The sequence below is a fragment of the Chrysemys picta genome, chromosome 4 (assembly GCF_011386835.1).
Source record: "Chrysemys picta bellii isolate R12L10 chromosome 4, ASM1138683v2, whole genome shotgun sequence".
NCBI classification, from domain to species: domain Eukaryota; kingdom Metazoa; phylum Chordata; order Testudines; family Emydidae; genus Chrysemys; species Chrysemys picta.
Genome location: NC_088794.1, coordinates 1,145,549 through 1,157,124, shown reverse-complemented (window position 1 = coordinate 1,157,124; position 11,576 = coordinate 1,145,549). Strand labels below are relative to the sequence as shown.

Below are 11,576 nucleotides of genomic sequence, written 5' to 3'. Positions count from 1 at the left end.
GCTGGGGGCTGTGCACAGTGAGACGGCAACACGCCCCCACCCTCCCCGGCATCTAACCAGAGCCCCCTGCTCCCAGCCAGAGATACATCTCCCCCCCCCCCCGCCCCCCGGCATCTAACCAGAGCCCCCTGCTCCTGACTCCGAGCCAGAGACACATTCCCCCCCCCCCCGGCATCTAACCAGAGCCCCCTGCTCCCAGCCAGAGATACATCTCCCCCCCCCCCCTCCCCCGCCCCCCGGCATCTAACCAGAGCCCCCTGCTCCTGACTCCGAGCCAGAGACACATTCCCCCCCCCCCCCCCCGGCATCTAACCAGAGCTCCCGGCTCCCAGCCAGAGACATCCTCCCTCAGCCCCCCCCCCCCCCCCCCCCCCATCATCTAACCACAGCCCTCTGCTCCGGGCTCCCAGGCAGAGACACATCCCCTCCCCACTGGCATCTAACCAGAGCCCCCTGCTCCCGGCTCCCAGCCAGAGACACATCCCTGCCCCAGGGCTCCCAGGCAGAGACCCACACAGCTGGATGCCGGATGCCAGCCCCAGCCCAGGGCTCCAGCTTCTTTCATTTATTGTAAAACCCAGGAGGACACAGGACATTGCAGCTGGGGTGCCCCCCCCAGTCAGTGACAGGAGAGCTGCAGAGAGGGTCTCCTACCCCCCCCCCCCACTGATGGGAACCTCAGGCCGACTCCTCCCCTTCCCAGCCCCTGGGGCTGCAGGAGACTCAGGCCAGTCCCTGCTTTCACCTCAGCGCCAGAGACCTCCCACCCCCCCGGTACAAGTTACCCTAGTGACAGAGCCCCCCAGCCCTGCCTGCTCCCCAGCCCCCCGGCTTGGGGTCTGGGCTGGCCCCGGGGCGCGGCACCCGCCCCACCAGCTGCAGCAGGCGCTGGGTGAGATAGAGACTGGCAGGGCGGTGCGACAGCAGCTGCAGGAGGGGGTCCAGGCCCAGCGAGACCGACAGCACCTGCAGAGGGGGCAGGGAAGGAGAGAGGGGCTGTCAGGGGTGCAGGGCTGGAGCTGCCCAGGGCTCTCCCCTCCCCACCCGTGCCCCTAGCCCAGCCTCCCAGCAGGGCATCCCTCCCCGTCGGCAGGCTGCCCCCCGGCTCACCTTGCCGCTGCGGCACACCCCCACCAGGCCGTGGCGGGGGGGGTCGGGCACCGTGGTGAAGACGATGTCCCAGGCCAGCTGGACGCGGTGCAGGGGCTGGGCGGTCTCCACGTCGGCCAGGAAGAGCAGGGCGTGCTTGGTGAGCACCAGGGCCAGGCCCAGCCGTGGGGCGAACTGTGGGGAGGGGAGGAGAGGGGCTGGGTCACGCACGCCCAGATAGCCCCACGCTGCTGGCAGGCACCCCCAGCAACCCCCCTCATCTCCCCCAGGGACCCACCACACACCCTGCTCCCGGCTCACCTGCACGGCGCTGGGGAAGTCCCCGGGCCGGGCACCCTTGAAGGCCAGGCTGGCGCGGGCACTGAGCAGGGCAGCGTTGCCTGGCTGGTGCGGGCCCAGCTCCACCACGTGGAACTGAGAGAGAGGGGGGGGGGTGGTCAGACGGGTACAGCCCTTCCCCAGCCCCCATCTGCCACCTGCCTGCCCCCCACCCTGGCACTGCCCTCTGCTACCTCCACGCCCACCCCAGGCACTACCCACAACCCTCTGGGAGCCAGCCCCCACCTGCCCTGCCTTTCCTCTCCCGCCCACCCCAGGCACTACCCACAACCCGCCAGGAGCCAGCCCCCACCTGTCCTGCCTTTCCCCTCCCGCCCACCCCAGGCACTACCCACAACCCTCTGGGAGCCAGCCCCCACCTGCCCTGCCTTTCCTCTCCCGCCCACCCCAGGCACTACCCACAACCCTCCGGGAGCCAGCCCCCCTCCACTCCTGCCCACCCCAGGCACTACCCACAACCCGCCGGGAGCCAGCCCCCCCCAGTCACACACCTGCCCGTAGCGCTCTGCCCCGTGCCGGACGGCGGCCAGCAAGGCGGAGGAGGGGTGGGGGTTCCTGGAGAAGCTGTGCCGGGGCAGCGCCACCGCCTGGGCCTCGATGACCTGGGAGAGCCGCCCCCCCCGCCAGTACAGCTGGGTCAGCCCCACCACCTGGCCCTTCTGGGGAGAGACACGGGGTCAGCCGGGCAGAGGGGCCCCTGGGATTCTGGGGGCAGCTGGCGGGGGGGGGGGGGGGGGGGGGGGAGGGGTGTCCTTACCTGGTCCAGGCCCAGCGTGGACAGCGCCAGCCAGAGCCCGCTGGCGTCCTGCTGGTATCCCACCACCTCCGTGCGCCACAGCTGCTCATGGCGCCAGAACTGACGCCGCGGCTTTGGTCCTGCCGGCCGGGGGGTACAGACTAGAGTTAGGAGCTTAGCGACCGCCCCTCACGGCACCCCCTGCCCCACGCTGACCGGCCACCTCCCACGGCACTCCTTGCCCGACTCCGCCCCACGCCGACCAGTCCCCCCCCCACACAACACCCCCTGCCTGACTCCACCCCACGCCAACCGGCCACCCCCCCGACAGCCCCTGCCTGCCCCCTGCCAACCAACCCCCCTCCCCACAGCATCCCCTGCCCAAACCCCACCCCGCTGACCAGCCCTGCTCCCCACAGAACCCCCTGCCGGACCCCCCCCATGCCAACCAGTCCTGCTCCACAGGACCCCCAGGCTAGCCCCCCATTGACCAGCCCACCCTCCTCCCAGGGCGCCTGTCAGCTCCCCGACGGGGGTGGCCTGTGGCATGCTCACGGCTGAGGGCCCAGTGGAACACCTCCTCCTCCGTCACCAGCGCCAGCGTGTTGGGCTCCAGCCAGGCCCAGAACTCCAGGGGGTGGGCAAAGGTCCACTGCCAGCGTAGGCAGCGCTGCGCCACATCGAACACCTGTGCCACACAGCCCGCTGCGGGCAGAGACGAGTCAGCGCCCCGGGGCCCGGCCTGGTCCCATGGCCACACAGCCCGCTGCGGGCAGAGACGAGTCAGCGCCCCGGGGCCCGGCCTGGTCCCATGGCCACACAGCCCGCTGCGGGCAGAGACGAGTCAGCGCCCCGGGGCCCGGCCTGGTCCCATGGCCACACAGCCCGCTGCGGGCAGAGACGAGTCAGCGCCCTGGGGCCCGGCCCGGTCCCATGGCCACACAGCCCGCTGCGGGCAGAGACGAGTCAGCGCCCCGGGGCCCGGCCCGGCCACACAGCCCGCTGCGGGCAGAGACGAGTCAGCGCCCCGGGGCCCGGCCTGGTCCCATGGCCACACAGCCCGCTGCGGGCAGAGACGAGTCAGCGCCCCGGGGCCCGGCCCGGCCACACAGCCCGCTGCGGGCAGAGACGAGTCAGCGCCCCGGGGCCCGGCCTGGTCCCATGGCCACACAGCCCGCTGCGGGCAGAGACGAGTCAGCGCCCCGGGGCCCGGCCCGGCCACACAGCCCGCTGTGGGCAGAGACGAGTCAGCGCCCCGGGGCCCAGCCTGGTCCCATGGCCACACAGCCCGCTGCGGGCAGAGACGAGTCAGCACCCCGGGGCCCAGCCACATGGCCCATTGGGGGCAGAGACGGGTCAACTGAGCCATGGGGGAGGTGAGGATCCCCATTGGGGTGCAGTGTGGCCATGGGTCTCAGGGTCAGGCCGGGGCCTCTATGGAGAGTTGATGCTATTACCAGTCAGCCCAGAACACCTCCCACCCTGTTCCCTGGCCTGGGAGTCTGGCCCCTGCTGCCCCCCTCCTCGTACCCATGAGACCCCCATACCTCGTAGGGCCAGCAGGGGCTGGCTGGGGTGGGCCAGCGCACCCTGGGCCTGGTGCAGGGGCCAGCTGTGGGTGGCTGGGCCGTGGGGCTCACGCAGGTCGAGCAGGGTGACTCGGGCCCCAGCAGGGTCCTCGGGGAGGCCATGCCGGACACAGAGCCGCCAGGGCGCGGAGAGGGTGACGCGAGGGTAGGTGATCTGCTCTGAGGGGATGCCGTGGTGCTGCAGCTGGGGGGAGAGAGGGGTTAGAGGGACACCAGCACTTAGGTCATCCCCCCCACAGTCCAGAGCCTTTCTGCCCCCAACACAGCTGTGCATCTCCAGGGGTCCCCCAGCCCAGGGTCCCCCCTTCTCCAGACACTCTTCCCTCAGGGATCACCACTCCCCCACCTTCCCCAACACAAGTCACCTCCCAAAGCCCTCCACCATGACACCCCAGAGCCCCCTTCCCTTTACCTGGGTCAGCACCTCCACTCGCACGGGGGACTCGCCCATGGCTGAGGGGGCAGGTCAGCCTGGGGGCAGGGAGCTCACCCCTGGGGAGGCCCCAGGCACCCAGCTGTGCAAGACACACTGCACCCCAAAGCCCTACCCCAGGGAAACCCCCTCCCCCTGCTCACTAGCTCCCTACTGGGCCTCCACAGGGGTCTGATATATCCCCTCCCCCCGGCACTGCCTGGCCACACCCTGGTGCAATCAGCGCTAACGAACGGGTGGAGCCCACCCTCTGACAACATCACAGAGAGCAGCTTGGGACCCAGGAGTCCTGGCTCTACCCCACCAGCCCCCACGCCCCTCCCAGAGCCGCAAGAGAACCCAGGAGTCCTGGCTCCCAGCCCCCCTGCTCTAAACCACTAAACCCCACATCCCTCTCAGATGCATGAGAGAACCCAGGAGTCCTGAGTCACAGACTATGACTCCCCTTCCCCCTGCACTGGGGTTCCTTCCCAGCCCTTCCCCCCACTTCTCTCCAGGACTCTCAGTGGGGCACACACGGTGTACGGGGCCCCCACTCCCCTACGTGCCACCTGCTCTGGCAGGGTCCCAGCCTCCGCGGTCTGCATCGGGGAACAGGCCCAGCGAGTGTGAGAGCTCCAGGGATCGGGGCCTGTATGTGAGCCAGCAGCCCGGCCGGGGCCCTGGTGTGAACTGACCCCTCAGCCCAAGGGCCTTAACTCCGCCGCAGGGCAGTGGGTCCCACTGCTCACAGCAGTGGGGATGGAGCGAGATCGGGGCCTGTCGGGCCGGGCGCGGCGCAGACCCGCAGGGAGCAAGATCGGGGCCCATCAGGCCGGGCGTGGCGCAGACCCGCAGGGAGCGAGATCGGGGCCCATCGGGCCGGGCGTGGCGCAGACCCGTGGGGAGCGAGATCGGGGCCCATCGGGCCGGGCGTGGCGCAGACCCGTGGGGGGCGAGATCGGGGCCCATCGGGCCAGGCACGGCACAGACCCGCAGGGAGCGAGATCGGGGCCCATCGGGCCGGGCGTGGCGCAGACCCGTGGGGAGCGAGATCGGGGCCCATCGGGCCAGGCACGGCACAGACCCGCAGGGAGCGAGATCGGGGCCCATCGGGCCGGGCGTGGCGCAGACCCGTGGGGAGCGAGATCGGGGCCCATCGGGCCGGGCGTGGCGCAGACCCGTGGGGAGCGAGATCGGGGCCCATCGGGCCAGGCACGGCACAGACCCGCAGGGAGCGAGATCGGGGCCCATCGGGCCGGGCACGGCACAGACCTGCAGGGAGCGAGATCGGGGCCCATCGGGCCGGGCGTGGCGCAGACCCGCGGGGAGCGAGATCGGGGCCCATCGGGCCGGGCGTGGCGCAGACCCGCGGGGAGCGAGATCGGGGCCCATCGGGCCGGGCGTGGCGCAGACCCGCGGGGAGCGAGATCGGGGCCCATCGGGCCGGGCGTGGCGCAGACCCGCGGGGAGCGAGATCGGGGCCCATCGGGCCGGGCACGGCACAGACCCGCGGTGAGCGAGATCGGGGGTCCCGTTGTTTGGGGCGCAGGGTCTCAGCCCCTCCCATGAGAGCAGGATGTGTCTGTACACAGCCGAGCGCTGGGGTGTAGAGCCAGGGAGCAGGAACTGAAGGGGGAGGGAGTGGTAGAGAGCTGGGGAGGGGCCCAGGGCTGGCAGGGGCTGCGGGTCGGAAGTGAGGGGCACCGCAGGGCTGGGCTGGCGGGGGGCTGCGGGTACGTCCATCTCCCTGCAGTGCCACAGACCCACGGACTCCCCCACCCCCGATCTCAGCCCCAGGACACCCAGGTGCTGGAGCAATCCCAGGGCGCCGGGGGGATTATCCGGCTCGGCTGCTCGTTTCATTTAACGATATTTCCGGATTAAAAACTCCCAGGATTGGAGCTGAAGCCGCAATTTAATCTCAGCCCCTAATGACAGACAGCTGTGCCTGGGGAGGACAGGGGGACGGGCTGCCATGCTGGTGCCCCTCACTCCCGACCCGCAGCCCCTGCCAGCCCAGCCCTGCCCCCCCCAGCTGTGTCGATGCCCCTCACTCCCGACCCGCAGCCCCTGCCAGCCCAGCCCTGCCCCCCCCCAGCTCTGCTGGTGCCCCTCACTCCCGACCCGCAGCCCCTGCCAGCCCAGCCCTGCCCCCCCAGCTCTGTTGATGCCCCTCACTCCCGACCCGCAGCCCCTGCTAGCCCAGCCCTGCCCCCCCCCAGCCCTGCCGGTGCCCCTCACTCCCGACCCGCAGCCCCTGCTAGCCCAGCCCTGCCCCCCCGCAGCTCTGCCGGTGCCCCTCACTCCCGATCCGCAGCCCCTGCTAGCCCAGCCCTGCCCCCCCGCAGCTCTGCCGGTGCCCCTCATTCCCAACCCGCAGCCCCTGCCAGCCCAGCCCTGCCCCCCCCCCCAGCTCTGCCGGTGCCCCTCACTCCCGACCCGCAGCCCCTGCCAGCCCAGCCCTGCCCCCCCGCAGCTCTGTCGATGCCCCTCACTCCCGACCTGCAGCCCCTGCCAGCCCGGACCTGCCCCCCCCAGCTCTGTCGATGCCCCTCACTCCCGACCCGCAGCCCCTGCTAGCCCAGCCCTGCCCCCCCCCAGCTCTGTCGATGCCCCTCACTCCCGACCCGCAGCCCCTGCTAGCCCAGCCCTGCCCCCCCCAGCTCTGTCGATGCCCCTCACTCCCGACCCGCAGCCCCTGCTAGCCCAGCCCTGCCCCCCCCCAGCTCTGTCGATGCCCCTCACTCCCGACCCGCAGCTCCTGCTAGCCCAGCCCTGCCCCCCCAGCTCTGCCGGTGCCCCTCACTCCCGACCCGCAGCCCCTGCTAGCCCAGCCCTGCCCCCCCAGCCCTGCCGCTGCCCCTCACTCCCGACCCGCAGCCCCCTGCCCCCCCAGCTCTGCCGCTGCCCCTCACTCCCGACCTGCAGCCCCTGCCAGCCCAGCCGTGCCCTGCCTTGCCCCCCCAGCCACCCATGCTAAGCCGGTTATTCCCATCCATATGTTGTCCCCGCGGGCTGTGATTATTGACTCTAAGCCCTTCACCCTGCGCTCGGCTCGGCCTCCCCCCAGCCCCCGCTGCCGCGTTGTAACCGTGATCCCCTGGCCAAGAAAGCCTCCCTCGGACGCCTGGGTTCAGCACACGGCTTTTATTGCACACAAGGGCTGCGTGTCTGTGGTGGAGGGGTCCGGGGAGGAGACCTGGGGGGACGGTGGGATCCAGAGAACCATGGGGCGGGGGGGACAGGAAAGGAAGGACCGTGGGGAGTGGAGGGGGAGGTGAGTGAGTGCTGGGGGCGGTGGAGGTCTGGGGGGACATGGTGTGGGGGAAGGCTGTGGGAGGGGGCTGGGGAAGGCATTGGGGACTCTGGGGGTAGTTGGCAGGGAGGTGGGGGGGCAGGACGCAGCAATTTGGGAGTCACTCGTGGTGGTGTCTTGACAGCCAGTTGGGCTCGACCCCCCCCTCCAAGGTCAGTCTCTGATCTTGGCGGGGCTCGGCCCCCTCAGCGTGACATCATCTTCACAAACTCTACAGGGGAAAGACCCCCATTAGTACCGATCCCAGCCCCACGGAGCCACCCCACCAGGGGATCCCAGCCCCCAGAAGCCCTGCGCCACTCACACCAAGTGTGCCTTACCCACAATCCCCTCTTAGAGCTGGCAGGCCATGGTCCACCAACACCGGCCCACAATCCCTTGCCAGGGCCGTGGGGCGTGACCCGTGTGGGCTCTGGCCGAGCGGCGCGTTACCCACAATCCCTTGCCAGGGCCATGGGGCGTGACCCGTGTGGGCTCTGGCCGAGCGGCACGTTACCCACAATCCCCCAGGGCGTCCCACGTACCCTCGAAGTCGACGGTCCCGTCCCCGTTGATGTCGGCCTCCTTGACCACGTCGCTGATTTCGCGGGGGGTGAGCCGCTCGCCCATGAGGCGCTGCATGGCCAGCTGCAGCTCGTCCAGCGTGATCTCCCCATCCCCGTTGGTGTCAAACTGCGGGGGGGGGGGGGAGGGGGCAGCCGTCAGGACTCCTGGGTTCGCTCCCTGGCTCTGAGAGGGGGCTGAGAGCCCAGACACTTGGGTTCTCTCCCAGCCCTGGGAGGGGGGTTAGAGCCAGGGGCTGGGAGCACGGACTCCTGGGTTCTCTCCTGGCTCTGGGAGGGGAGGGGGGTTAGGGCCGGGGGGGGCTAGGAGCCCGGACGCCTGGGTTCTCTCTCCCTCACCTCCTTGAAGGCGTCCCTCATCTCCTGCAGCCCGATCATACCGGCCGTCTCGGCCAGCAGCTTGGGTGTCATCAGCTCCACGAAGTCTTCGAAATCCACCCGGCCCCCCACTGCAATGGGAGGTGGGGGTCAGCCGGGGGTCCCCTGCTAGGAGCCCCACTCCCCTGGGCACCCCCCTGCCAGGAGCCCCGCCCCTTCCCGGGCACCGCCCTGCCAGGAGCCCCGCCCCCTCCCAGGCACCCCCCTGCCAGGAGCCCCGTCCCCTCCCGGGCACCCCCCTGCTAGGAGCCCTGTCCCCTCCCAGGCACCCCCCTGCTAGGAGCCCCGTCCCCTCCCGGGCACCGCCCTGCCAGGAGCCCCGTCCCTTCCCGAGCACCGCCCTGCCAGGAGCCCCATCCCTTCCCAAGCACCCCCCCGCTAGGAGCCCCCCCGGTCACCCCGTGAAGCCCCGGCTCACGGTTCATGTTGATCTGCTGCGAGAGCTCGATGAGCTCCATCTCGGTGGGCATGTAGCCCATGGTGCGCATCAGGTTGCCCAGGTCCTTGCAGCCGATCAGCCCGTCCTTGTCCTTGTCGAACTCCGCGAAGGCCTCGCGCAGCTCTGCCGGGAACCGCCGGGCTGAGCCCTCCACACCGGGCTGGGCCCCCTGCAGTCATGCTGAGCCCCCCACCCCGCTGGGCTGGGCCCCCCCTGCTGGGCTGAGCCCCCCTGCCGGGCTGGGCCCCCCCCCACCTTGCTGATCCCCCCCCACCGGGCTGGGCCCCCCCTGCCGTCCGGGCTGAGCTCCCCCCCGGGGGGAACCCAGGACTGCTGGGCCCCCTCCCTACCTGCAGCACCTGTGTTCCCCCACAGCCCTCCTGGGGGTGGGGCTAGTACTGGGGGCTCCTGCACCAACCTACTAGACCCCTCTCTCCTTTGGGCTGCAACGAGAACCCAGGCGTCCGGGCTCCCAGCCCCACCCCTCCTTCCCTGCTTTAATCACTAGATCCCACTCCCCTCCTGTGGGCTTCTTACCTTCGATTTCATCGGCTCCCAGCTCCCGGTGCTGCAATAAAGAGACACACTCAGGGACCCAGTGCGGTCCTGCTGGGGAGAGAACCCAGGTGTCCGGACTCCCAGCCCCGCCCCGGCTCTAACCCACCAGCCCCCTCCCCTCCCAGAGCCGGGAGAGAACCCAGGAGTCCTGGCTCCCAGCCCCCCCTGCTCTAACCCACCAGCCCCCACTCCTCTCCCAGAGCCGGGAGAGAACCCAGGCATCCGGGCTCCCAGCCCCCGCTCCCCTCGCAGAACCAGGCGTCTCACCCCATGCTTCTCGGCGATGCCCTTGCGCAGGAAGATGCAGGCGGGCCCCAGGGCGTTCTGCATGGTGCCGGCGGCTGCCCCGGAGCCAGAGCCGTGGCTGGAGGAGGAGGCGGCCGTGCCAGGCTGGGTGGGGGGGTTTATAGTCGCTCCCACGTCAGGGGATTATCCTCACCCCCGCGACCTGTCGCCATCCTGACCAGGGCAGCTGCTGGATAAACCCGCCTGGCCAACATCTGCTGGCTGGCACAGGGGCTGGGAGCCCGGACGCCTGGGTTCACTCCCTGGCTCTGGGAGGGGAGTCGGGGCTGGGGGGTTAGAGCAGGGGGGGCTGGGAGCCAGGACTCCTGGGTTCTCTCCCCAGCTCTGGGAGAGGAGTGTGGGCTGGTGGTTGGAGCAGGGGGGCTGGGAGCCAGGATGCCTGGGTTCAGATGCAGAGGGCTCAGTGCCATGTCTCTGATTAGGGTCCTGGGTTCACATCCCCTTTGTGACCCCCACGGGGCGCTCCCTGCAGCTCAGCCCCCCTGCAAAGGTGGGGCAGGGGGTCTCATGGGGTGTCCCCTCCAAAGCTTTTAAGGTGGAAATTTTGGGACGCAGGAACCTTGGTTCCCAGAACCCGGTTGTGGAGGGAGGGCTAACACCCATCTCTGGGGCACTGAGCATATGGGGCTGGGGGTATTATGGGATGGCAAGCTTTGCAGGGGGGAATTGTGGGGTGTAGGACCCCATTCTGGGGTTCAATCCCATCGTGGGGCATGGGGTGGGGCTGGGGTCTCTTATGGGATATCACCGGTGTCCGTTACAGGAGATTCCCCCCATGGGGTGGGGGTGGGGGTGAAGCCCTTCCTCTAGGGCAGGGGCCCCTCTCTGCTGGGTGATATGGGATGGCCCCCCTCTGTTACGGTGGGAGTTGCAAGAGACCCCAGAAAACCCAGCTCAGCTCCCCCTCCACTGGGGGCTTCAGTCAGAGGGTGGGGGCAGAATCCCCCTCTGCTTGCCCAGAGTCCCCCGAGATATGGGGGTGTCCCTTAGCCCCCCCACTATTCTACCCTGTGAGACCCTGCTTTGTCAATTCTACCTTAAGAAAACTCCCCCCCGCAAGGCTCCCACCGCCTGATCCCCCCGGCCCCCCAATACAGCAAAGTGCTGCTAGTGTGAATGCAGCTCACCCAGTGCAGCCTTTAATGCTGTAAGTTAGTCCAGCCTCCCCCCGTTCTCCCCCCACAGAGCTGAGCTGGCTGCAGGGTGCAGTGGAGACGGGGCCTTTTGGGGGCAGTTTGTCAGTGTGGAGAGTCAGTGGGGTAGCCAGCCTAGAGCCAGGGGGTGAGTGAAGCCCTTTGCCGCGGGGAGCAGCCTGCTTTGTCTCTCCCTGACACAGGGAGCAGCCTGCTTCTTCTCTCCTTGATTTGGGTTCTTGTGTGGTATCGTTCTGGATTCTCACTGAGCCTCTCAGCAGGTGTCTTGCTCTGGTTATCACACAGGGTGGGGGGCGCGAATGGGACAGACTTAGCCCCGTGGCCCCAGTTTGTCCTTTGGGGCGGTGCCCAGGCTGTCTCTGCACATCACCCTGGTGGGAGGGGCCCAAGGGAGAACCCACTCTCGGCCAATGGGTTTCCTGCCTGTCTCCATGGCAGGTGGCTTCCCCCGGGCTGCATGTGGACAATGGGGCAGGAGGACAAGACCAGGAACTCAGATGTCCTGTCCACCTGACTGCCCAGCCGGGGGGCTCAGAGTGGGGGGACAATTGAGGTTGGGGATTTTGGGGGAGTGTGACATTATGAGTGTGATCTAATATCTCATTGGAAGGTGACAGGGCCAGAAAGAGTTAATTACCTCCCAGACTGACCTGACCCAGGGCCCAACTGTAGC

The 11,576-nt window shown here is 69.4% G+C and overlaps 2 protein-coding genes across 5 annotated transcripts; both read right to left on the bottom strand.

Annotated features, from left to right (window-relative positions):
- Nucleotides 1–363: 363 nt before the first annotated feature.
- LOC122173327 (clathrin heavy chain 2-like) lies at nt 364–4,371 on the bottom strand. Of its 3 annotated transcripts, XM_042847619.2 has the most exons (8): nt 4,187–4,371; nt 3,733–3,958; nt 2,741–2,890; nt 2,207–2,325; nt 1,941–2,108; nt 1,411–1,524; nt 1,111–1,284; nt 367–966 (listed from the first exon to the last, which is right to left on the bottom strand). In XM_042847619.2, the coding sequence occupies exons 1-8, from the start codon at nt 4,223–4,225 to the stop codon at nt 787–789; spliced, it is 1,170 nt and encodes a 389-aa protein (XP_042703553.2). In that variant the 5' UTR covers nt 4,226–4,371; the 3' UTR covers nt 367–786. The 3 variants fall into 3 exon arrangements, with proteins under 3 accessions (XP_065447102.1, XP_065447101.1, XP_042703553.2); XM_065591030.1 differs by lacking the exon at nt 2,741–2,890 and having other exon boundaries at nt 364–966; XM_065591029.1 differs by lacking the exon at nt 1,411–1,524 and having other exon boundaries at nt 365–966.
- Nucleotides 4,372–7,230: 2,859 nt separating this feature from the next.
- On the bottom strand, nt 7,231–10,800 carry LOC101939076 (calcium-binding protein 5). 2 transcript variants are annotated; one of them, XM_065591036.1, is made up of 6 exons: nt 9,711–10,800; nt 9,423–9,453; nt 8,865–9,008; nt 8,408–8,517; nt 8,030–8,177; nt 7,231–7,716 (listed from the first exon to the last, which is right to left on the bottom strand). In XM_065591036.1, the coding sequence occupies exons 1-6, from the start codon at nt 9,771–9,773 to the stop codon at nt 7,691–7,693; spliced, it is 522 nt and encodes a 173-aa protein (XP_065447108.1). In that variant the 5' UTR covers nt 9,774–10,800; the 3' UTR covers nt 7,231–7,690. The 2 variants fall into 2 exon arrangements, with proteins under 2 accessions (XP_065447108.1, XP_065447107.1); XM_065591035.1 differs by having other exon boundaries at nt 7,231–8,177.
- Between the last annotated feature and the right edge of the window lie 776 nt (nt 10,801–11,576).

Coding starts and splice junctions, on each gene's coding strand:
- LOC122173327 (XM_042847619.2), bottom strand. CDS start 4,225: ATGGGCGAGTCCCCCGTGCGAGTGGAGGTGCTGACCCAG. Junction 2,326..2,740: donor GTTCCACTGGGCCCTCAGCC/GTGAGCATGCCA, acceptor CCCGGCCGGCAG/GACCAAAGCCGCGGCGTCAG. Junction 2,109..2,206: donor CCACGCTGGGCCTGGACCAG/GTAAGGACACCC, acceptor GTCTCTCCCCAG/AAGGGCCAGGTGGTGGGGCT.
- LOC101939076 (XM_065591035.1), bottom strand. CDS start 9,773: ATGCAGAACGCCCTGGGGCCCGCCTGCATCTTCCTGCGCAAGGGCATC. Junction 9,009..9,422: donor GGGAGCCGATGAAATCGAAG/GTAAGAAGCCCA, acceptor GGTTCCCGGCAG/AGCTGCGCGAGGCCTTCGCG. Junction 8,518..8,864: donor GCAGCAGATCAACATGAACC/GTGAGCCGGGGC, acceptor CTCCCATTGCAG/TGGGGGGCCGGGTGGATTTC.